This window comes from Rhodnius prolixus, unplaced genomic scaffold (assembly GCF_049639745.1).
Source record: "Rhodnius prolixus isolate KJV_2025 unplaced genomic scaffold, Rpr scaffold_13, whole genome shotgun sequence".
Classification (NCBI taxonomy): domain Eukaryota; kingdom Metazoa; phylum Arthropoda; class Insecta; order Hemiptera; family Reduviidae; genus Rhodnius; species Rhodnius prolixus.
This window is the reverse complement of record NW_027411583.1, coordinates 2,408,872-2,434,211: the sequence shown is the minus strand read 5'-3', so window position 1 is coordinate 2,434,211 and position 25,340 is coordinate 2,408,872. Positions and strand designations below refer to the sequence as shown.

Sequence of the window (25,340 nt, the reverse complement as noted above, 5' to 3'; positions counted from 1 at the left end):
AAATGATACTATTTATTATTTTACATGAAAGTGATTTATGTAATTACAACATGTAATATCATGTGAAAATCTATTCGCAATATTCTTTCTACCACATTTCGGAGAAAAAAGTTTGATTTTCTGTTAAAAAGCTTTTTAAGCATTAACAAATGGATATAATTACCTGTAATACACATTTCGGAGAAAAAAGTTTGATTTTCTGTTAAAAAGCTTTTTAAGCATTAACAAATGGATATAATTACCTGTAATACACGAACGTTTAGTTGATTTTCGAAATTCCTTGTAAATTTTGGAATAAGAAATGTATGCAAATTACTCAACCCAAGTGTAGTAGAAGTTGACGAATGTAATCTTATGCGGAATCGCTTGCCAACGAATTACTGAAAGAGCGGAAGTTAAAAAAAGTTAAGTTGGTCACTACCTACTCATTATACGACTATTAATCAATTAAAACGTAATTATTATTTTATAAAATTTAGTTTTATTACAACATTTGATTATTAAAACGTAATATTACTGAAATATAATTTTGCAACATTCTGGAACTGTATTCACTACTCTGTAACACAACTCTCGAGGATGGAACGTAGACCGTAATGGTAGAAGGTTACTCTGAGATTACAAAACAAATGTGATTGTTTCATGTATCATTTAACTTGAATGCTTGACATTAAGAAATCAATAATGGTTTGGTTTTCGACCATTGTTTATAGATTACCCTTGGGAATTTGGAAATCGGGCGATAAAATTTTGTAGAGAATTTTTATTTTACAGCGAAGTCTCCCATACTTAGAAAAAAAATTAATTAAAAAAAAAAGAGAAATTGCCAAGACAAATAAAATGAGCGAGATATTTCTCTAATGCAGACCAGCAAAAATAAGATTGATAAGGATTAAAGAATTCAGAAAACAGAAAAGTACATTAAGAAGCACAGGGTCGAGAAACTTGTACTTACAGGAAGAGATTAGAGGTCCCAAAAGACTTCGTATAATAATAATAATAATGGTAGTAGTATACAAAAAATATTAAATTATTTTTTAGGAATATTCAAAACAACAATCATCTAATCAAGACATTCAGAATGCCAGTTTTTATTGGACATATTTAATTAAAACGATATCTTCAGAGTCGTTAAAGTTGATGGTAAAATCTTGATTTCATCAAAACTGTCAATATCCTTTATAGTTTTTATTCCAGTAATTGTAGCAGATACAATTTTATTTTCTCTTAGACCAATGAATGGTGTTTCGGATTGAAATGGTTGTAAAGTTTCATTTGCATGATAATTTTGTAGAATCAATAATGCTTCCTTTGATGGATAGTTAAGATTTTTTGACAATGTACGAAAATTTAGTAAATGTATGTTTTCATCCAAAAGACTGTCTAAAAAATATAAAGACGGTAGTGTTTGATTGTTCTTAAGTAAATGTGTTATTAATGGGTTATTTAAAATTTTTGAAACACTAAATAATCTTGTTGTTGGACAGCTTGAATTTTCTATCAGGAGATAAAATTTAGAAACAACAGTTGAATTGTCAGTTATTCCTTCACCAATACCTTTGCCATCATCTGTGGATATCCTTCTGTTCAACATGATTTCTAAATGACCGTCACAATAACAAGTGCCGTGACTGTGATCCGCCACCAAAGCCAATCTCCATATTTCATTCTCAATATAAACTATACTTGACATTGGATAGTAGTTTGCTGCAATGCAGAGATTTTCTGCATACATTCTCTGACGAAAATGAAAATCGTTAACATCCGTATACCATTTTGCATCATCATTCATATCGGTTATTAATTCCATTGTTAATTCAATATTTTTTGTTAAATAAAGAGATTCAATAGATAATTCTACTAAAGAGGCCAACTCTCCATATTTGTACAATCGTGTAGTTAATGTTGCATATAAAAATTTAGTAGAAACTTCATCATATAATTGTCCACCTAATGCAGTAACTATTCCGTAAGTTCTGTCAGTTGACCATATATGGGAACAGTAAGGTCTGAAAAGATAAGCACCGCTGTCACCCGCAACAGGCTCATAACCTTTCAATTTTAAGATTGTCCTATACAATTGTCCATTCATTTCAATGAAATTTAATAAACCATCAATAAAGTAGAGTTTCTGTTGTTGATTAATTAACTTAAATGTTCTTTCGGTAATAGGGATTGTATTAAGACACTGACGTGGTGTACTAGTAGGGTAAAGGTCAAATATTGTTACAGACAAAGGTGGTAATGTTGGATAAAGTATCAAGTTGTATTTTCCACTGAATCCTTGTTGATTTACAATTTGATGATCAACTTCTGAGCCACAATGTGAAACAGAAACATATGGGCTACTAATATTGACACTTACATCAGCGTTAACTACTTTCGCCAGACTGTTGAATATGATCAATTTAGCTGGTACTAAAATTTCTTCATCAATGTCGCTTAAACTCACATTGAAATACATGCTAATGCAAGTTTTTTGTATAAATTTTAGATCATCTAATGAAGCCAACAATGATTTCTTATAATATTCCATTACACATTGTTTAGATGTGCCAGTAATACCGTCATGATGTTGAAACAATGCACTGTTTCTTCGAGCTCTGATCAATTTTCTATAAAGTTTGACAAATTTTGGTATTTTGTTCAATTCATCGTCCATTCTATTTATAGTGAGTGTAAAAAATATTTCAGTAGCCCTCAGACTGTTGTCCACCATTCTAGAAAGTTTCTTGTAGAAAGGTCTCGTAGTATAATAACCGGTCCAACAGTCCATCTTAAATTTACTCAAATCGCAATATGGAAAGAAATCACCTTTCAAAATTAATCTTCTCTTTCTTGGAATCTATAACATTAGAATTGATAAATTTAAATTTAAAATTTAAAAAAACGAAAGTGTGAACAATTGAATATCTAAATCCTCATAGATCTTAGCATTGCATGCTCGGCTAACTTGGCGCCTGATTATCAATAATTTATTGTGACTAATTTTGTAATCACTAAAATACTTCTTAAAAATAATGGATATTGCTCTAATCGTTATTATTCTAAATTGCGAAATGACAGACTATTAACTAGAGAATAATCGTAGAGCGAAGTTCGTGAATAAAGGTTTAATTTCGTCGAAATTAATTGAGGGGAATGATACCCGTAAATATATTAAAGTCGAACGGTTTAAGCAATAGTTGTTGCATCTGTTGGGTTTAGTGTAACAACAGAATAGCATCTACTTCACTTCAAATCCACAGATTTTTTTTTTTTTAAAGTAAGAAGTAGAGCTAAAAATATAATTCGAGAGAGCCATACTGATTGATATATTTTTCATCGACACTAAAACAAAACAATTAGTTAAATGTGGAACTATCAGAAGCTTGTGAACTCTGAAAAACATTCTTAGAAATCTTTCAAGCCAAATATTTTAAAGACCCGTCCCATATTTCAAGAGAATAAGTATCAATCTTTCTTTCACTGTTAACAAACTTTAGCTGTACAAACTAATGGATAAGATTACCTGAAATTCAAGCAAGAAAGCACAGAAGATTTTCTATATTCCTTATATTTTTCGAAATAGAGAATAGATGTGAATCACCTTAACTTAAGCACGGAAGTGCCTGCTGAATGTAAATTTAAAGAAGGATCTTAAAGGGTGGAGTCGAAACTTACATTAAATTATGTTTTATTGCAACTATTCTAATAATCAATAATATTTTAGTTAAATTTAAAGTACGATTCTCTTATGTACCAGAAATAAAAATTATATATAAATAAAAATGAAATTGCCTAGATAAATTTACCATTTACCACGTTTTCGCATGGAATACCTTGGTTTAAATATCAAGAAAAGAAAGAAAGAAAATAAATAAAATAAAATAAACGTAGAATGGGAGTAGAAAGTAAAATGATGATAACCTAAAAGGAGTTAGATAATGTTAATACCGTTAGGGACTTTGGGAGTTCTTTTAAACTCTTACGTTTTCTATATTCTCACCGAAAAATTCAACCATTCAAGAATATTTAAATGATCATCTACAATAATGAATGTAAATTAACAATTTCAATTAAAATTAATTTAATGGATAATTTTGTGAGATTAAATTTGTCGAAAATTTCTGGAGAGACATCATCTATTGGAGGAATAGAAATAACCTGTTAGCCAAACTAAAGTTGTTTTTATTTAATTTATATCTTAAATATTTAATACTTTAAAGTTTAAACTTGAGAGCTAAAACAGCGAGGCTATTTAATCAATCTATTATTAATATAATAAACAAATTTTTAACCATAAATTAAAATATTAAAACAAAATTAAAGATATTCGGAATAGACGTAATATAGTTGGACAGGTTTGGCGTTAATGTGTTAAGCTCAAAAAAAATATAGTGTTTGGATGAGATAGCGGTCATTCGGTTGTAGATCCTGCGCCCAACGGCGTTCCAATTTTATAATTCTTCTGTAAGTCATAGTTTACAACGCTAAGCTTCATCTATTTAAGACTAGGACAATGTATTCATCATGATCTCACCACAATGACTACGGCAAATCTTTCTTTTATACATAGTAGCTCAAAAATTTAATTGTGAAATCCTTCAATTTTTTTAAAGAAGTACCTTTCTGTACACTCGGAAGTACTTACGATAAATTACGTTTCATCAATGGGAATCTTTGTAATTTGTGTGCTGCTAATAACCGGGCAAATCCAAGAGGTTCTCACTTATTCTTACCTAATCCACGTTCGTAAGAAGCATCTTCCATTAATAATTCTTGTTATTTTTTGATCAGTCAAAGCCAATGCTGTCAATCATCCGACTGCTGTCATAAACACCCGAATGGTTGTATTGTGACGAATGTTATACTGAAATAGATCAGGGTACCTTCCCGTTTTTATCCGCTATCATTAAATGTGAGGAAATCTCAATTAAGAACGTATTCACATTATTGAATCGTGCAATGCCATCACAATGTCTTCGATGTTCACAATATATTATAATGAAGACAATTCATAATCATAAAATAAATCTTTTATTACACATATTTTAAAAGCACAAGAAGACCTCTACCATTTTATGATGACAAAGAAAGTGAGGGGATTTTTAGTCACGAATGAATCACCGTTCTAGCTCATAATTCATAGTAGAATTACTTCACAGAGGGGGGTTAATAACGAATTAAACATCGTTATCGATTATATTTACAGTCAGTTATTATTTCTCTAAAAAAAATAAACACAACACATATAGACTTCGACCATAGTAATTACAATGTCTACAGACAGCTGGCTGTCGCTCTCTCGAACATTTCAGCCACCGTTGTTAGGGTGGTTGTTATGGTAACCGGATTACAGCTAATTGAACTCTAGCAGCGTCGATGAAGTTTAGCAAAAGGTTCTTCTAAAATAACATGTTGGCACTTGAAAAATATACATTTCTATAATTTCATTTAATTATTTTTGTACCTTTCCTTGTATTATTATTTTTATGGTTGATTTCATCTATCGTAGCGCACATTTATTATTATTTTGTTTCTGACCAGTACCAGATTTTCATGCATCGTCAGTTTGCGTAGAGATTTTGACATCCACTGTATTTCATTTTAACTCATTTTTTTGTTTTATATTATTATTATCAATAAAACATGTTATTGGCACAGCCATTTCAGGCGTAGTTATTAAAAAGACTTTATTACAAGATATTAAAGAGTCAAAAAGACAATTCAAATCTAAATAAAGGGAGAGATTGCCCCCACCTGCTGCCTTTAGGATGGATTGAAAGACAAAGGGTCTCCACATCAACCGACTATCGTATAGCTTATTCGGTATTGACACTTACTGTCTAATTCTAAAACTATTGAAACGACTAGTCTAAAGCATCCAGGCTCCAGTGGGTCCAAGAAGGACATTGAAAATCAGTGAGCAATCATGCTGCTCGAAGTTACAGCGGCATAACTCAGATTTGAGTTAAACTAAATTGTTAGGTTATTTTAAAAATTAATACTAAATGATAATAAGTTTAAAACTATTAATAAATAAATTACCAAATCACACCTACTTCATCGAAATAATCAGCCAACGTCGAAAATTTCAAATTTGCTCCACTATAACTGTTATTATTGGCGGCTACATAATTCATGATTGCTTTATAATTTCTGTACTGTCTGTATACTTCAGAGGCATTTTCAAAGCGAAAATCTCCGCCTAATGTGACTAAATTTGTATTATATTCTGACATAACTCCTCCACGGCCATACAGGCCAAGCAACACCTACAAATTAAAATTAGGAATTAGAAAAGATGAAATCCAATTAGATTATTCAGGAGTACAAGATATCAAAATTTTAAATTATTTGCGCAGAGCAAAATTTAATTCAGGCTGAAATCTTTTTTACGCAACAATAATAATAATAAAAAATTAGTCTTTAGAATCTTGAATTTACTATATATTTCAAACACTTTGTATTACTTTACACATTTTCATATTTATTTTTATTCTGTAAAATCAAACAGAATTCAGTGCTAATTTCTCCTTGACTTGGGTATATTCTTATATGCAAAAATTTGCAGGTCTGCTACATTATTTTATCTAAGGATTTCTTTGTAAAAATCAAAATCAAAATGGATTTGAGGAAATGGAAAATATTTGTTTAAAAAAATGGTTTAAAAGATATCTAAAAACTAAATGGTTTACAGAGAACACATTTTTTATAAACGATACGATTATAGTAAGTTGGGGCTGTTTTATGGTGTTGAGTGCTCGACGCAGAGTGTACTTATTAGCCAAAAGATATTGTAAATAAATATTATTGAAATATTTCGTCAATATAAATGTAACGTAACAATAAGCAGATATTAAGTTATTAAGACATATCCGGACTGTTGATCCGAAAACAGAAAGTTATTTCTGGGTACAGTTAAATAAACACGAAGTATGATCCGCATTAAAGAATTATACTTTATAATTCAAAATACCCTTTTTTATTTATTTATCAATAATATAATTGCTTAATTTTACCTACAGCAATTATCGAAACATCTAAAAGAACTATTAAATCCAAAGGAAAAGGCAGCTTTCATCAGAACATAAAATAGGAGACTAAATAATAAGATCCAAAGAGACAATAAAATCTAGCGGAATTCCTCGCAAATAGGCCTAGGAAATATTACCTGTAAAATTACTAAATTATTTTATCACTAAATTTTAAAAACTAAATGTTAGTTCAAAAAACAAAGTTTTGCTTCACTTACCGACGTACTCGGTTTATTTTATTTTTTAGGTTTATATGAACAATTAATTATTTAAATATTATTTCATGAAAATTATAGATTATTCTGAAAGAACTAAAAAATTGATGATAAAAAAAGTAAAGGAAAGTTGTTCGTTCCCCCAGAGGATTACTTTTAGAAGTGAGTGTATAGGTTGCCTGAGATGTTCCCGGATTTTACTATCTGTTGAAAGACATAAAAAATCATTTGGAGTGCCTGAGTTCTGCAACACCATGGGGTGTACTGCACACTGTATTTATATTCTAACTCTTTCTTGTCTAAAAAGGATACTTTATGATATTTTGTTACATCTTTTTCTGCATATATTTCTTTTGAAAAAGGACAATTATGTTAACAATTCCTTTTAATATAATATTTTCGTTATTAGTACTGATGCAAATGTTAAAATTTGATCTATAAGCAATTCATCAATAATTTATCTACTTTGTTTAATGGATTTACTAAAAATACTTTATTATTTAGGGTAATGTACAGCATGTATCTAGTTTAAGGCCAAAGATTCAATACTTCAACAGATTAACAGATGTACCATAATAGAAAACTACGTGTTACGATCCTGATAGTAATACTGCCTTCAAATAGGATAAGTTTTACTAAACCTAAAGTTTAGCAACCATCCAGCGTTTAACTTAAGTTTATATTACGTATGTACAGATATTAAAGACAGTTATAGTTATAATAAAGATACAATCAGCTAAGACAGTTCACTGCTAACAACAAATTCGTATATGGCAAACCATTAGCTTGAAAACCAACATAGTATTTGTATCAATCGCTTCTGAAGTCAAATTTGATATTATACTTGAAATTTGTTTTAAGGCGATCTCAAGAAATGTTCTAATTTTATACTTGGGTAATTCTGCCAATACGTACTTTTAATGAACACTAAACTAAAAAATATTGGAAAACTTATTTTTGAGATTAAAAGTTCTCACTAAATATGGAAAATTCCTTTCTGCATCCTCTAATTCATAACCTTGCCTCCACAACGATTCCAGATCATCCTCCACAACGACTGAAACGCTGTTGGTCTCGTGACCAGCTTCAGTAAGCAAGGAACTCCAGCGAAAGTGTTGCCGGTGGGCAGTTTCTCTCTTCTACCTAATCCAGTCATGAAATCGTCTAGTATCATATTCACTGATTACATTTTATTCTATTTTGTATATTGTGAATAGCAAAGAAATTTAAAAAAAAAGTTCGCAAAATGTGCATAAGTAAATAGCTGTAAATAAATAGTTGATTTAAAGATGAATAATTATTACTTACACATTATTCAATTTTTCATTAAAATCTTTTAAACAGTCAAACTCTGTCAGCAGGACGGTAACGTAAGTGAAGTGGAAATCTCAAAACTAAGGTGATTAATCTACTTCTAACGATGGATGAAAATCCGAAACCAGTCTGAGATACACTCATCTTACTTGCTATGATGGATAAAATAAAAAGTTAATAACTAGTACTGAGACCTAATCACAGGTTCAACCTTTTACTCAGACTGAAACCTACCAAAAGGTTTTAGTAGAGTTAGGCAGGTTCTACAGCTGTTCCATGTTTATAGGTACGCCATTGAGGATAGCAATCCGATAATAAATGAGCTTAATTAAATTAAAATTAAATAATTTTTGTAAACATATATTTTTAATAAATATACCCCAATTTTAAAATATGCTATATAAATTTAGAGTAATTCTTAAGAGCTTCAGATTACCAAAAGGTGAGGATAACTTATGTTCCTAGAGGCCAAAGGTACTCACTGTGACTATAGCAAATATATGATCTTAAGAGAAAATAGAGTAGATCCCAAAAACCGTCCAGCTAGCCATAAGCCGTGTAGTCCTCTTTATCTAAGGGCAATCTCAACCTCTAACATTCACCAAAGAATCAGAAGAGAGAGGATACACGAAAAAAAAAAAAATAGGGAGAAAATCCAGGGTGGTGCAACGGTAAGGATTAAGCTTAAAGGGATTTGTGTAAGACGGATGGTGGGATTTAAGGTATGTACTAGAAGCAAGCAGAGAAGTAAGGACTGTAGGATGAGGTAGGTAGTTCCAGTTCAAGCAAAACAAGAGAGAGCAGCTTTCGTCCCGTTTTCTACCAGTGTAAACACCACCTTTCTGAGGACAGACTACACACCATATGTTATATCAGCTAATACCTTTTTACAATGCCCCATCCAACAAATATTTGTCTTCAGTTATTTATAAGATTTACACCTGGGAGATGCTACTTCTAAGATGAGTCATGTGAATTAAGTATAATATAAAAAAGCAGTTCTTACGCGAATTTCATTCTACATAAAAATATCCCTTCTTTGTTTTTGTGGCGTTACATTTGTGTTCAAATGAGATACAGAATTTTGATAAAATTTTCAATTTTAAACTAGGAAACATCAATACAATAAAAAAGAAAGAAAACATAAAGCTTTACAACTATATTGGTTTCATTTTAATGAGACTTCAAAACTGAATAACGAAACACTAATACTGCAGTTTCTTCCTTAATGATGAACTGCACATTAAGCTAGCTTTTTCAGGGCTTACAATCTTTGCATGCCATTGATTAATTTTTAATGAAATCATGTCTTTAACTTCAACTGGTTTTATAACAATCAATCTTGACAATGATTATTCATCTAAATCGATGAATTATCAACGGAATCAGTACTGCGTATTATTCTGAGAAGACAATAATTTTTATAAAATTTATTTAGCGTTATATTTTAGAATAAAACGCCGAGAAACTTATCATTTCAGATTTACAACTCAACAAATAAAGCTTGGAATCCTAAGATATGGAGCCAACAATAAGATAAAGGACAATATGAAGTGTTATATTATTCACATTGGTTACTTCAACTGAATTGAGTGTTATTTCTGCACAACCCTAAATAAAGAAATGACTCATTACTGAGTTTATGTCACATAGAAGTAGATTTCTTTTTAGATGGTCAAGTTACTATAGAATGTTGCAATAAGGCATAATTCGTCCTAAAAATGAACTTACAAATAGAGTACACAAATTATCAAAAATGTCTTGAATGTATCAGGAAAATTTTGTAGTAAAATGGTTGAACTTGTCAGAATCATAAAATGAAGAGTTCAAGTTCTTACGTTCAAGAGTTAAGTTCAAGAATACCAAGTGAAACGTAACGTGCCATGATTCATATGGCCCAAGGATCGTAGCTCTTGATGATTTTATTGTATAAATTCATAATTTGTAAGATTTTTTATTTATTTGTTTCTTCATTTTAAATTTTACGTAAGACAGAAAGCAGAAGGGGAGAGGGGCAATTTCCAACAAACAATGCATCTCAGATTCAATCACAACCTCACACAAATCATCATATATAAAAAATGCAGATAATAAAGAGCCCCCAAAAAATGTTTGAGACGAGCAAGAAAGATTGGAGACATGCCCGTTTATTCTTTTTACGCTTCGGATTCAAAAGTGTTATAAAATTTGATACATAATTAAATGCACATGCACTTACATTATGAAGCACATTGAGTAACCATTACATTATTTTCAAGTACGACTAAACTGCAGCGCTCCCTTGTTTTCTGAATGAGAAGAAAGAAGTGGAAGAGGCTGGAAACTCATCGAAGGAAAACAAAAAAATGCATTTGCAAATGTGAATACGTCTGAAAACATGCCACTTGATTGGTCATTTATCTCCTGGAAAGAGATGCAGAGTTACTAGGAAACTATTTACAATGCATGCTTGGAAAAGATAATGATGTTTTTTTTTTTCACCAAAGTATTAGCAACAGAAGGACCTGTTGGGCATTTGAGGCGAGGAATGCTGGACAATTGGGTTCGATTACTGGTCTTGGATTTCATTGATTTCTTCCCAGCGTCTAAGTTAAACAGCAAATAATCACTTTCACCAAAATAATTTTCCGGGTAAAGCCTATTTAATAAGTGAGAAACAATTTTTTTCGAGAACTGAAGGCATAATGTGGTAGAATCAAATCAATATCACTCAATAATATGTTGAGGAGGTTTCAAACACCATTTGCCCAATCAAAAATACAATAGTTAAATAAAACTTCCAAAAGTTCCCATGACAATACACCTGACTTAGGAGACAAGCATAGACAATAAGAAATAAAAGTTTATAGCAACTAAAAAGCAATAAAGCCGTAAATAGTATGTTAAGTTCAAGACTTGCTGATTCACTGAAGTTAACTTCACTCTTTATTATGGCCCCAGAGTAACTTAAACTCACTTAATAATAACTTTAGTCGAACGTTTTTGTTGATCGAACAGTAATTATACTAATCATCCGACCAGTTGATTATTTTAAGCAATAAAGAATTTAGGGGGACGTTTTTAGAGACTTGTACTACATAAGGATATACCTCAAGTTTTCATATATGTGATCGATAAGACAAAAGAGGCGTGGCAAAATTAGCCAATAAGGTGGCATGAGGGCGGTTCATGTTTTTCCACTTTTCTATCACGCTAATATTCTTTGAAAAACTATTAAGTTCTCAATTATTTTCATAAACGAATACATTTCAATCAGAAATTTGTTAATTTCCTTCTAAATTATTTTAAAAGTGCCAATCCATACGTAGCTACATATTTGAAATAAGCGATTTTAAATAAATTTTAGTAATTTTTTTTAGAGCCTTTTTTTTTTAAAAAAAAATTACGATTATCTCAACGATATTACGTATTAAGAACAAAATATTGAAAGGAACTCAAATTCTCCCTTAATGACACGAACTTTATCCTTAATAGTTAATAAGTTTTTAATAAATCTTCATTACGCATCCAATAAATTTATCTATCTTATAAATATCATTTTGTACTTATAAATAAAATTAATTCATCAATAATTTGCTAATTGCATTCACAGATAGATAATAACAGGTGATACATTTTGTTCTAGTTATGGTTACAAACGCTAGATACCGTTGAAGTGAATTCTTATTGGAAATATCACCTTATCAAAGTAATATTTTTTTATTTCAATTAATGAAACAAATTGTTTCTTTCCACAATTCAAAATTTTAAGTTGATTACTTGTTTTAGTCTAATCAGGAACGTGTTTAAAGTTCATAAACTTACACCCACTATTGTTACATTAATTCGAGGTTGTCATCCAAAAATATATTTTTAAAAATACACTATATGAAAACAATGTACAGAAATATAAATGAAACAAACATTACAGCCATTACTTATCACTTTAGGCAACAGTTTATCACAATGTTCCCTCAAAAACTTCTAAAAATTAAAAAACAATCCCTAAACAACACAAATCCCTAAAGAGTACCAAGTAAGAACTTAATCAAGCAGCTTTCAACATTTTTAAGGTAAGTATTCGAAAAACAGGATACTACTTCAAACTCACCAAAGGTTTCTCATCATTTTTTGGTTTGCGTTAATCAGGTTTAGAACCAATAAATATTTCAAGGAGCTCTCGCGAAGCAGTATTTGTTCGTTGTCAGATATATGATGCTCATTTGATGTCCTGACACTCAAGCTGCAGCCTGCACCAAAAAACTCGCCTTGCATGACATGCTTTACTTTTCATTTACAGCCAAGCCGACCAATCCTGCGCACAAGAGAATTCCAGTCACATTTTTAGTCACTGATACATAACAATTTTAAACTTTGGGAAAGCTTAAACATTTGTTCGCAACAGCTCAAGGAGAAAAAGCCTATATGTGACAGGGGCTTATCATTTGAATGTCCACTGCCGTACTAGTCTATTTTTCACTTACAAATCTGCTATTTACAGAAGCAAGATTAAAACCAATTAAAAACGGAGCACACTGTTTACTACCCACCAAACTAGAAAGTTCTAAACCCCTGATATTAATTAATTTACAATTAACTACTATGATTAGTTTAATTTTGTTCACTTGCTGAAACAGCGTATTCAGAAACAAGAAAGAACTGTAAATTGTTCCTATGAAATCACAATTTACAAAATATGTAGCGACCGATCTGAGGTGCTTTAAAATAGCGATTTATCAAAATATATGTTTGAATAAGTTGATTATTATATAGGTGGGAACTGTATTGTAGCTAATCAGGAGAGATTAAGAAGCACTCAGGGAGTATACTTGAAGTTTCCAAAACCCAATTGAAAACCATTTTTTCGGAATGAAAGATTCAAACAAAAGTGATATTTCTATTTGTGTAAGGACGTATACCAAGTTTTAAAAAAACCAAACGTAGCTTTTCTGAAAAAGGACTGAAAATATCGAGTAAAGAGAGCAGCAGATTTGCTCGAATGACTTATTTTTTTAAGTTGAAATTTTAGTAATAACAAATACCATCTTACTAGTACAACCAACAGATCAAGGTATTATATCCAACTTTAAATGTTATTATCTACGGCGAACGATTAGTCATCTTATTGCAGCAAGTGATGGAGATGATAAACACACCATGAAACAGTTCTGGAAAAATTATAACATTATGATGGCTATCGAAAATATCAACCTATCATGCATAACTAGAAATAAAATTTAAAAAAACATGTATGAACAGTTTGGCGAGAAATATGACCAGAATACGTTCGTGGGGACAAAGAAGACGTTAATGTTGTACCAATTATTCGTAAAGATCTTGCTGAATCAGCCAGAGAAGCAAACTTTGAAGGTATGGTGGAGGTTGATATTAATGAGCAATTGGTACCATAAGATGAACAGCTTAGTAATGAAGGTTTGATTGCTTTGAATATTGAGCAAATGTTAGAAGACGAACCTGCTGCACCCGATATAGTTACAGAAGAAAAAATGCTAACGACTAGATATATGTCAGAAGCGATGCAACTCATTTCACAGACAGATAATGGAGATATTTTCTGTTAATGATCCTGACGAAAATCATAGTTTAAAAATGACAAGTTCCGTAGCTGATGCTATAAATTGTTACAAAATCTATTTAGAAAAAAGGGGTAAAAATCCAGCAAACATTGGATAAGTTTTAACAAAATCAAGACGACTACCAAATCAGTCAACACTAGTGGCAGAATAAGAAAAATTAAATATCAAATGCAAAAATTATAATTATGAATTATTTAATATGTTTTCTTTATCTTATTATAAATAAATAATTTTGTTGCATTAAATATATGTGTTGTTATTACTAATGCTCGTAATAATTGGGATTTTGCATGCAATTAACAAAAAAAAAAAAACTTGTAGGTAGAAATATATGGGAAAAACTGATTTCGATTTGCGTCGTCTTTCTCTGGTCCCAATTAAAAACGCAAATCGGAGTCTGGGTGAAAAAGATTCGCTCCAATCAACAGATGCCCACTTACTATCCAAATAGCATCATATTTCTCTAGGTAATTTCAGTTCACAACTACAGAAACATACCCTGCAGTAGAAATGGTAGAAAATTAAACAAAATATGGAGGAAACTAAGGTTTCGAAAATCTGACAAGAATGCTTTCTCTTTATATAAAAGTAACCGTACATGTTACAGAACTTTTGTTTATAATTACTACTTCGCTTAAAGCAGGAATATGTACTAAAAACAAGTTACAAAAAAAAAGAGATACGTTTCGTCATGTGAGAGAATTCTAGGAGACAGAAATAAATATAAAAAAAAAGTAAAAAATAAAACATGTCCAGAGTTGGTAGCCCTTTTGATGTAATGGGTTAAAACAGGCCAGTTCTGTCGCAAAAAAAAAAAAGAGAAAAAATCTTCCTCTCTTCTCACTCTCGAGGATTAGGTTTGAAAACACGACAGGGATGTCCATTAAGTACGGACATAGAGAGAGAGAGAGAGAGAGAGAGAAAGAATAGGGACCTTGCAGAAGGGAGAAAAAAAAGAGTTCTTGTCGCTTTCGTAGGGTTCCATACTGCGTTAGCCACGCGTGTGTGTTTGTAAAAGACCATCTACGCATCAAATAATCCTGGGATATGTGTAATAGACAGGGATCACTTTGTGAAGAGATGTTTCAAATATTCATCTACATCGCCATCATCAAACAGCCAACCTTTCTGAGTTGTATATATACACACATTTATATAACCTATCCTGTATATACTCTCGTTATAATGCACACACCTCTATACATAAATATATACACATATATGTAAGTAAATGTGCTACTGTGCAAAAGTAAACAAAACAAAGCAACTACCCTAGCGCAAGCCTGTACCGTTTCCCCTTTCACTACTTCAGTAAACATTTGTTCGTTGCTCTGCCATTGCAAATAACGATAGAAAATCCAATTAACGCAAAAGCTACTTTCCACTATTAAAGCAACTATCACCTCTCAGTGTTTGTGCACCAATTGATCTGAATCCAATATACGTTTCAATATTGCCTCATAACACTCTTAGTCTTTCATTGGTAGAAAGTTCCACTCTGTTATATTAAGGTAATGAATTTAAACGCAGTTTTCATTTGTACATTTCATTATTGTTAAATTATTTCGTCAATTATTTTAGAAGTTCTGATAAAATTTTGTAGTGTTATAATTGGATTAATCAGTCAATATCTCCGAAATAAGGGATTAATGAAAGAAACAAAATTAGTTTGCCCAACATCATAAGCAGCTAAAAATGGGAAGCTGACGCAGACTTTGGCGGCAACAACAGACATGTATTCATAATTCGAAATACACGGGACACGCTTCTTTCGAAAAAAAAAAAAATCCCCCAGTAATATTAGCCGGAAGGAACTGGAAATAAGGGAGGAAGGAAAAGACAAAACAAAGAAGGGTTGTTTGAAGTAGGAGGGGCGATTTCATTTAGGGGACTTGGCTATGGTGTTATTAAATATTCTTTAGGTAATCTAATTTTACAAAAAAAATTGGCAATTATTGCAAATTTATTACCGAAATAAAATGTAGAACATTAAATAAATTTAAGCCCAACGATAAAACTGCTCGCGGAGTATAATGAGATAAAAACCAGGTTTATTTACGAAAAAAGATATAGTCAGATCAATAAATGATATTATCCGCTTCTGTTTTATTTTACCGTATATAGCGTGCAATTAGAATATCTAGGGTGGAATATAAAACAAAAATCCCTCTCGCGATAAATTTATGGATTTTTCCGACTAATAACTGAACAATCTGAGAATAAATTATTCTGAGACTTATAATTTTGGTAACCAAATAATCTCATAAATAATTATTATTATTTTCTAAATTAAATTAGAAGGCAATAAATTTAGCTTTCAATTAATATACTTACTGCTAAATATCTATTACTAGAGGCAATTGTTCATAACCCTTCGCAAATCACATTTCAGCATTTATAGCCATATAAGGAAGGGCTGCCGTTAATCAACAATCTAAAATGCTGGAACGAAGTACAAAGAGGGCCGATAGTGAGCAGTCCTTTACAGTTTCTTTCACCTCTGATTCTCTCGGTTCCAGAAAACATCGCGTTTTGAGTCAATCTTTAAAGCTCTTTTCTACTGTTCGGATTACCAGAATACTGGGCATTTAGGCTACTCCTATTAAGGTTACTTTTGGACGTCTGTAAAAATAGGGGTGCGACTTCTGTCCTAGGCTTGGCTTGGATAGATAGATGTTTGGCTTTGGGTAAGTTAGTTATGGGTCTAGTAAGTTAAGTGTAGTCTAGGATTAGATCCACCCATTGACGAATAATTAGGCGTAGCAATACTTTACACACTCTACAAATTAAAACAATGAAATGCCCATTCAGTAAAATCTTTCCAGATAAGGAAGTTCCCAAAATCCTTATCCGCAGATGCATTAAGGGACCTGTATCTGGCCGGGGTATTGAACTTAATTTTACCCCTAATGTTATAGAGTTATAAGTTCAGAATTCAACAGTTAAAATAAACTTACCGGCAATTAAACAGTCGATGATGCTACTGATGGTTAGTTTTGCCGCATGCTATCTACGGAGAGTCGTGCAAATTCTGCAATGGACGTATTTCGCTTGATTTGGAAGTAGTAAGAAGATCGGAGTGTCGATATTTCAATAAGAAAATGTAAAGCAGCTAACTTTGGGGAAATTTCGATTCAGGTGATGCTGTGTGAAGTTGTAAGCAACGATTTCAAGCGAAGAATATGCTGGAGACAGGTCTGCTAGTAGCCTGAAATGCAAGATGGAGCAATTTAAACAAGGGCAGAACCACATTTTAATTTTTTTGAGCTGGAAAGTACGATATTTGAAAATGAGTTTTCGTATGCAGTCTATAGGTTGGTCCAATTAATGGAATGGCCACGGCCAATCAATACAATATAGTTAAATATGGACTTAACATTGTTGTACGCAAAAATTATGGTGGTAATGATGGTTGACAATAATAATGATGGGGAGAACGGCCTTCTCGAAAGTCACTTGTTCCAACAAGAATCCTGAACCTAATCTGCATATCAAAAACCGAACACCTATTTCTGTTATATGCGTTATTGCGGACAGTAAACTAATCATATAAAACATATAATTACCTAATATTATCCACCCTGATTTTTCTAGCACCACAATTTTTAATAATTTCAATACTATATCTAAATTAAATCCATTAACAATACTAAATGTCACTGTTATATTACGGTTTCTACAAAAGTAGGATTGTATCGCAAATGCAGGCAGGCCACTGAGTATTCCCACTTAACTAAAAGAATCTTCAAACCACTCTAATTTAGATACTGGCATTCTGTAATAAAAAGAAAAGACATATCACTTATACGTGTTAATTTTTTTTCCCCAAAAAATTCAAAGCATATAATAACAGAATTCTAATAAGTTACATAATTTAAATCATAATTGCATCTTGTCTTTAGGATTACATTGTTTTCTGTTCTAATAACATTTTGGTCAAAGTGAGGTCCTCTATCTCACAGACACTTCAAATTGGTTCTAAGATAAGAACATAACGTTAAACATATCTCTTTAAACCACTGTGGATAGTGTTTTTGTACTCACTTTGCGCTTGGTAAACACGTTGCTGTTTAGAACTAAAACGATATGTAAAGTTTCTTTTTTTATTCCTGCTCTACTCTAATTTCTATTTATTCAGACGGGGCTTAAAAGGAACGGAAGCTCCTCTTTACTAGTAACGTTTTAACATAAATAAAAGTTGCTACACGATGGACTCCCATTTTCTAGTCAGAAGTATAACCGCTGCACCTAACATTTGGCGGTTCAAATCCTAAAATGATATTTTTGTGTGTCACAAATTATAGAGCCACAAGTTCAGCTTCAAAAAAAAAAAAAAAATACCTGGTAGGTCGGTCAGAATATGGGACTTTTTAGATCACGGAAACGTTGAGTGGCTTTCACGTACACCCAAACTTACCCTAAGCAAATTTTAACCCTAGGGCTACTTAAATGTCTTCCACAAAACATTGACGAATAGAATATGCGCCAAGAAATTATAGCAATATCTTTAGAGATCTGCTTCTAAATTAAAATAGACAAAACGCGATATTAATATGGTTAAAATGATCGTTTAATCTTAATGGGGAGAAAAGACCTAACAAAAACTGTACAATATTAAATGAACAATGAGTGCAGACTTTTGAACATTGAGCTAATATGAAATGAAAGTTGGACACAGTTATCTACTAACGAAAATGGTGGTAATGTTACCGTGAATGTTCTCATGGCACCCTTACCATCAAATGGAGCGTGACGTTCCAACCCTGATCAGTTAGTTGGTGATTGAATCAATTTGTACGATATCTCTTCTAGGCTCTCACCTAACACTTCACTGTCAAGCCTTATTAAAGAAGAACACTCACCTCTAGTTATCACACTATCACTGACCTCTGGCTTTCAGCTATCCCATCTCTTTATCTAATAAGCATTTACAGTTAAAATAACTCTCATCTTTGTATTTTTATAAATAATAAAATTGAAAAGATGATCTTAATGCAGTTTATATAATGTGGTGACATATAAGCTTTTTTTTTTAAATAAAAAAAAAAATGAAATACATATATTTCTAAAACCTCAAGATAATCTAATAAACCAACTGCTAACCAAAATTAAGATAATCCTTATAGGCTTCATACATTGTATTGAAGTTGTAATGAAACAAAGCTACACTTTGAATTTAACAGAAAATAGATTTTCAGTCAACAGTAGTACGAGACCTTTTTCAGAATTGAGTTTTAATTTAACAGTGAGGAACAATATTTTTAGTCACTCAAACACCTCTTCCTAAAATGACATCATTTTACCTAGAACAATTTGAACCGCCACGACAAGTGGTAAGAAATGATTACCGAAATTAATATGGGTTAAGTGACTAGGTTACTTTCAGGAAGGTTACAGAATATCATCTGATTTCACCAATAAAATAAAGCAAGAGAAATTAAACAATATTTTACCCTAACAAATTTTATTTTAGTTATGATTGACCAATTTTTTTGATTTAGGGTTACACAGATTTGTTCCTCAATTATTTTAATTGAGTGGTCCTGTCTAAGATTCGGTTGCTATTCTCAAAGTAAAAAACTGAGAAGAGTAAAGGGTGATTATTTTGGATCCACTTTTTACTCCATGGCGAAGAAAAATTTAAGATTTTATGGTTAAAAACTGTTGATATCATAGCTTTATCAGAGGCAGTTTTTAACGATTGGCCTATAGTTATTGGCTAAACCACGGATTTGGTATGTGAACGTAAGCGGACAGCAGAAATACAACAAATTTCCTAAATTAACTCATTAAACAAAACATAAGACCAATAGAATCTCAGCTTGGTAATCGGCAACTCCAATCACTTAGTTATTGCGATGCCTAATTCCAGCATCTTTAATAAGACAAATTAATTATAATTTAATTAATGCTAGAGTTATATATTATATAACTCGCCCACACTTCCACAAGATATTCCTAAATCAAAAGTGGATAATTCCAGTAAAAAAAATAAAATAAAATCGAAAATTTAACACAAAAAGAACTCCTTTTAAAGCAAATAGAGAGAATAATATTTTGAAGGAACAATGAATATTATTATGCAGTAGGAAATGGTAGAAGGTTTGGTAACCCTATGTATTAATTATGTTATATTACAAGCAAACACAACTTCTACATGTATATATATGTTTGGAATGAAACAATGGGTGGAGAAGTTTAAACACTATATTCTAGTAAGTGGACCTGGGTTAGCAATCATGGACCTGTATTGTTACAATGTAAACCTGGCATACTGGCCTTTTCGAATTTATATTTGGACGAACTAACTGTGGGTACAGTAAACAGTAAGAGTATAATGCATTACATTTACAGTAATCTGCTGCATCATAAGTCAAATATGTAGATATATATTTTTTTATACATATAGTTACGATACTAAAAATGCCAACACGAATGTAACGCGTACGTTATTCAGAACTGTTGCGACATGATTTTCTTATATAAATTCAGTCTAGATCAATGTGCTGCAGGAAATGCTCGAAAAAATTTGCTGTCCCGAGCACTAATAAGGTTACATAGAGAGAGAGCACTCCAACAACGTCGGTTTCAGAAATTTTGCTCTGGATGCCTACTTACGTCATCAACAGCAATTGAAGAGCAACCATTATGGACAGTTTTAAGCGATAAAAAGGGTTACAAAAACAAACTCAAGGTCAAAATCATGAATTTAAGCATTAGCAAAAAAGAACACGTTCAGCAGCATGCATTTGTACAGCAAAAACGATCCATTTTTTTAATCGAATGGCGGTTTGGGATGAAAAGTGGATCCTATACGATAACATGAATTTTCTAGGCTGCAAAACAAGTATGAATTCCTCAAAGTCTAAACCTATATTTATTGTTTTCTTGTTTAAAAAGGTGACGATATAGTGATAGGCAACTAGTGTCTTCTACTACACATATTTGTGAACCACCAACGCACAGAGATGTTGGTAAGAAATCAAAGAAATAGACTGGAAATTAGGACGACGACAACAACAACCATTGGATGAGAGAAGGGGTTGGATCCTACTGCATGACAACGTTCGACCATATGTTCTATAGATCATATCTTATTGTTCAATAAGATAGTCTTTTCACGAAAATGAATAATTCTGGTAGAACCTCCACAACTGAGAACTAGGCAAAATCTGATTTGTCGAATTTTTTGGATCTTGAAGACTCAAATTTTATAGTATTAGGATGAATCAACTTTTTTCTTATAGGCAAAGATGTTGAGTATTAGTTGAAATATTTGTTTCAACCAAATAAAATTAAAAAGTGCTTTTAAAAATAAATAATCCGATCATACAGTCGCAGTACAAAAAGAGAGTCGGCAAATATGAAACTACAACCAAATATTTTTGAAATGTATATAACAATCTTTAGGTCCCATCACTACAGAAGAGATTTTATTGCCTTGCAACTGTTTCAAGCAGAAATTTGAATTGACATTTCAACAATGAAAAGCTCCAACAAAGTAGTTCCCCCATATTACTCAAATTTATCAATTAGGAGGTTTTAAAAAAATATACTTGCGTTTGAATTAACACTTATGCGAGCAAAAGAATGTAAACACTGAGACATATTCACATAAAAATAATAGTAATAGAAAAGAACTAGTTAAATGTAAAATACGATTACTTGACGAAAAGATTATGTTACACATGAACTGTGTTGATAATCTGTAAAACATTGAATTATATTGCAAATATTCTACCAGCTGTAAGTAGTGTAGAAAAATTGCTTAGCTTTGGTCTGGCAGACAACTACTTATAGATAAATCTTTCTGCTTACTTTAAACAATTTTATCAATGTATACTTTTTTTATGTATATTTTTCAGTACAAAAAATCGCAAACAACTTATCCAAATCTTCATCGTTAATTTTATCTTTTAGGGAATCAGACTTAAATTCTAAATTATTAAAAGAATTTTTTGAACCTCAAAAAACTAAACACTAATCTTACTAAAATGATTCGGTCAATATCTGAAAGGTGGAGATGTTTAATACTCAATTTTGCGAATATTATTACTTTTTTTTTTTTTTACAATAAAAGTACCATTTCTTTTTTGAACGTATGGTTAATGATTCAATACTGGATAATATAAGAGATTAAATCAACAGGTTCTTGAGGTAACAAGTTACCAACGGGCTTGTAAGTAAAATTTACAAGATGGGTGAAAATACAGAACTGGTTAAAATTAAGAAAAACGGATGAAATCATTAAAATACCTTTTTTCCCCTTTTCAATTTTAACCTTTGTATCCCAATTTTAAAAAACCTTAATAGTGTTCCTTTTGTATTGATTTCTTGTTCTTATTGAATTCTTATTATTAGAATCAACCTTGGCATGTGTAAGGGGTTGTATTCGAAAAGTTGGGGGCAAGGATGATTTAGTGTGTACCAGTTGCCAGTTCACGGTGACATATGGAGCACTGGTACGAACAGTAGCATCAAGATGTATACACCAAATTACTAAATTATGAAACTAATAAAAAACATTTTTCCCAATTGCAAGGGCCTCTAAAAATATATTCTAATGAAAATCAAAAGTTTCATAGGGTCCCAAAAATTCCTCTTACCGGAACAGAAGAGAATTTTTTTTTGTTTTTTTTTAAACTGACAACTCCCAGAACTATATACTTTTCTATACCCAAAGAAATATAGTTGGAGTCAATTCATAATAATACTGAAAAAGTGTGGGGAAAAAGATTTTTGAAGTTGAGATTCTAAAATAATGTGGTATTAAACATATCAAAAGTTTGATCATTCTATTGTACTATTATTTGATTGACATATTTCACCATTCTCTCATGAAAAAAATGGGAGTAAAAGAAATGAACTGATTAAGTAAATTCAATTTTTCACATATCTATTTACTCATAAGGCTTTTTCAAAATTTTGAAAGTTTTTTTTTCCTGAGTGAAAGCCTAGATTTGTAGAGGCTTATGGGTTCAGAACTTGGAATATAAAATGAATAAAACTTATCACAACCGCAAGAAACGCTCAATAGCGCATGCGTCAAATCCTCCCACCACTTTCTCAGCTCTTCAAGCTTTCTACCATAAAAGCTTATGGTGACCCATTAGATAAAATCTATGAAGCATTATGAGATCTCAATTTTTATTCCTCAAAAACATTAGCATAGTGAATTTCCTTCAAATAAAGAAATATTGCTTGTAAGAATGCTTTTTTTTTTTTTTTTAAAGTAGAGCTTAAATGAGATATTTTAGGATTCTCTTAATGTAACGAGGGGCTTGTATAAAGCATTAAAAACTAAAGCTTTCTAAAAGCCTTAAGACCCTAGGATTAAGGAAAACCATTAGCATTAGTAAAGATCGATTATTTAATTTATATAAACCAAAATCTCTTTTGAGTGGACATTACGGAGGGATCGGTAATCTGGTGATAATGTTAATTTGACAGACTGTTTTATTATAAAGAATAATTATTTTTCAAAAGGGCTATTTATGGGGAATTGAATGAAGAAAGCACTCTAATGTAAAAGAGGTTATGTTCCTCGTACTGATTTAAAACTCATCTTTATATTAATATTTTGAAAACATATATTATTAATATATCTGACATACTAATTATCGAACCAGATTGTAGTTCTGAGTTAGACGTTATTGACTTATTAACAATAGGAGAGTGAGGACTCTAGTTTGAGGGTTTAAGTCGAAATTGCGCATGCTCTGTAACTATGCGTACCAGAGACAAGGTTAGCGGACGGCTCCCGCCAGCTCCCACACGCTATACCATGGTTCGATATCGACTACCCCATCCTCCATTTAGAGTTAGCCCGAATGCTCTCAGTTACCGCTGGTGACTGGGCGACGGTGGGGATAGAACCAACCGCCCCTCCATACTTTCGACCTTTTATGGAAGATTTCCCTTTTTCTTTTTTTTTTTTGCTATTTTTACTAAACACTTACATATTTTAATAGCTATAATTATAACATAATGTTTATAAAATATTATAGATGTATTATAAATGGGACAAGATTTATGTAAAATTTGAAAGAAAATAATTCTATGACGAAAGCAAGATAATTTTTGACTACTTCACTTCCAGTGAGTGGTACTTTCAAAGTTATTCAACAGAACTCACGGTAATTTAAGGAAAGGTCCTCTGAACACCAATAATAAGCAACAAAAAAATTATTCTATTAAATTTTTCAGCTAAGAATATTTTCAAAATCTTAGCGAACTTAGTCGTTTTGTTTATAGTTAAAAGTTAAAAGAAAAACAAAAATGAAACTAGCACATTCTTGCATGAATGAATTAAAGTAAGAGATTGAAAATGCGATAGTGTACACCATGTGGTGTAACTATGACAGTAGCACTCATTGGCTGGCCTTCTAAGACAGCGTAGAAGTTTCGGGCAGGTTGTTTGGATATTCATGATGAATGTTATATTAATATAATATTATATTAATATAATATCTAAACAAAAGTGTTGTCCCTAATTCAATGCAGAAAAGTAATGCAACAAACCAACAAAACATCGGAGTAGTTTATGAGAAAAAAAAGTGTAAAAAAATTGAAATTTTGTTCATAGTTGCTCACAGTTTATTCTCTAGCTCATTGAAATGTTCATTTAGAGTTATGCAGTTAAAATTCTATTACTGTTTAACCAAAATAGATATCATAAGAAAAAATTGTAGGTGAAAGTTAAGCTGGAAACTATTAAGCTTTGTAATCGAAGAATATAAGAAACATGGACACTTCTGCGTTTAAAGTTCCATTAGCTTGGATTGCACAAAATGAAGTTATTATCTGCCTAAACTCAAGTTCTCAATACGTAAGATCTTCGCAGGTCTATCTCGGCAGATTGGGCATCAAATATCTTTAGGCATCTAAACAATACTTTTTGAACAAACTCCTAAGTCTATAACTCAAAGAAAGTGACTATAGAGTTCAGATACATGAGTTAGGAGGAGAAAACTGATGGAAATCGAAATCCTTAATAACCCTAGGAGGTGGTCTAATTGTGAACAACATTTGACACGCTAAAGCTCAATGTTTGTCACATAACAGCTAAAAGCTTTACAGTAAGCATATGTAAAGAACATATAAAAAGCTGAAAGAAAAACTGATCGAAAAATCACTAGAAATATTCAAGAATAGGAAAGCAATTAGATGATGCTTCTGTTCTGTCAAGCAAAAAATGAAGATGGCAGTAATGAATT

The 25,340-nt window shown here is 31.5% G+C and overlaps 1 protein-coding gene across 10 annotated transcripts in view; it reads right to left on the bottom strand.

Annotated features, from left to right (window-relative positions):
* Window positions 1–1,064: 1,064 nt before the first annotated feature.
* The window catches only part of LOC141447921 (alpha-mannosidase 2-like), a 202,369-nt gene continuing 178,093 nt past the window's right edge, over window positions 1,065–25,340 (bottom strand). For all 10 annotated transcript variants that reach the window (XM_074115856.1, XM_074115858.1, XM_074115859.1 and 7 more), the window contains 2 exons: window positions 6,045–6,257; window positions 1,065–2,845 (listed from right to left, as the gene is read on the bottom strand). In XM_074115856.1, coding sequence (XP_073971957.1) covers window positions 1,109–2,845; window positions 6,045–6,257 — 1,950 coding nt within the window. In that variant the 3' untranslated portion in view covers window positions 1,065–1,108. The remainder of the gene's footprint in view (window positions 2,846–6,044; window positions 6,258–25,340) is intronic.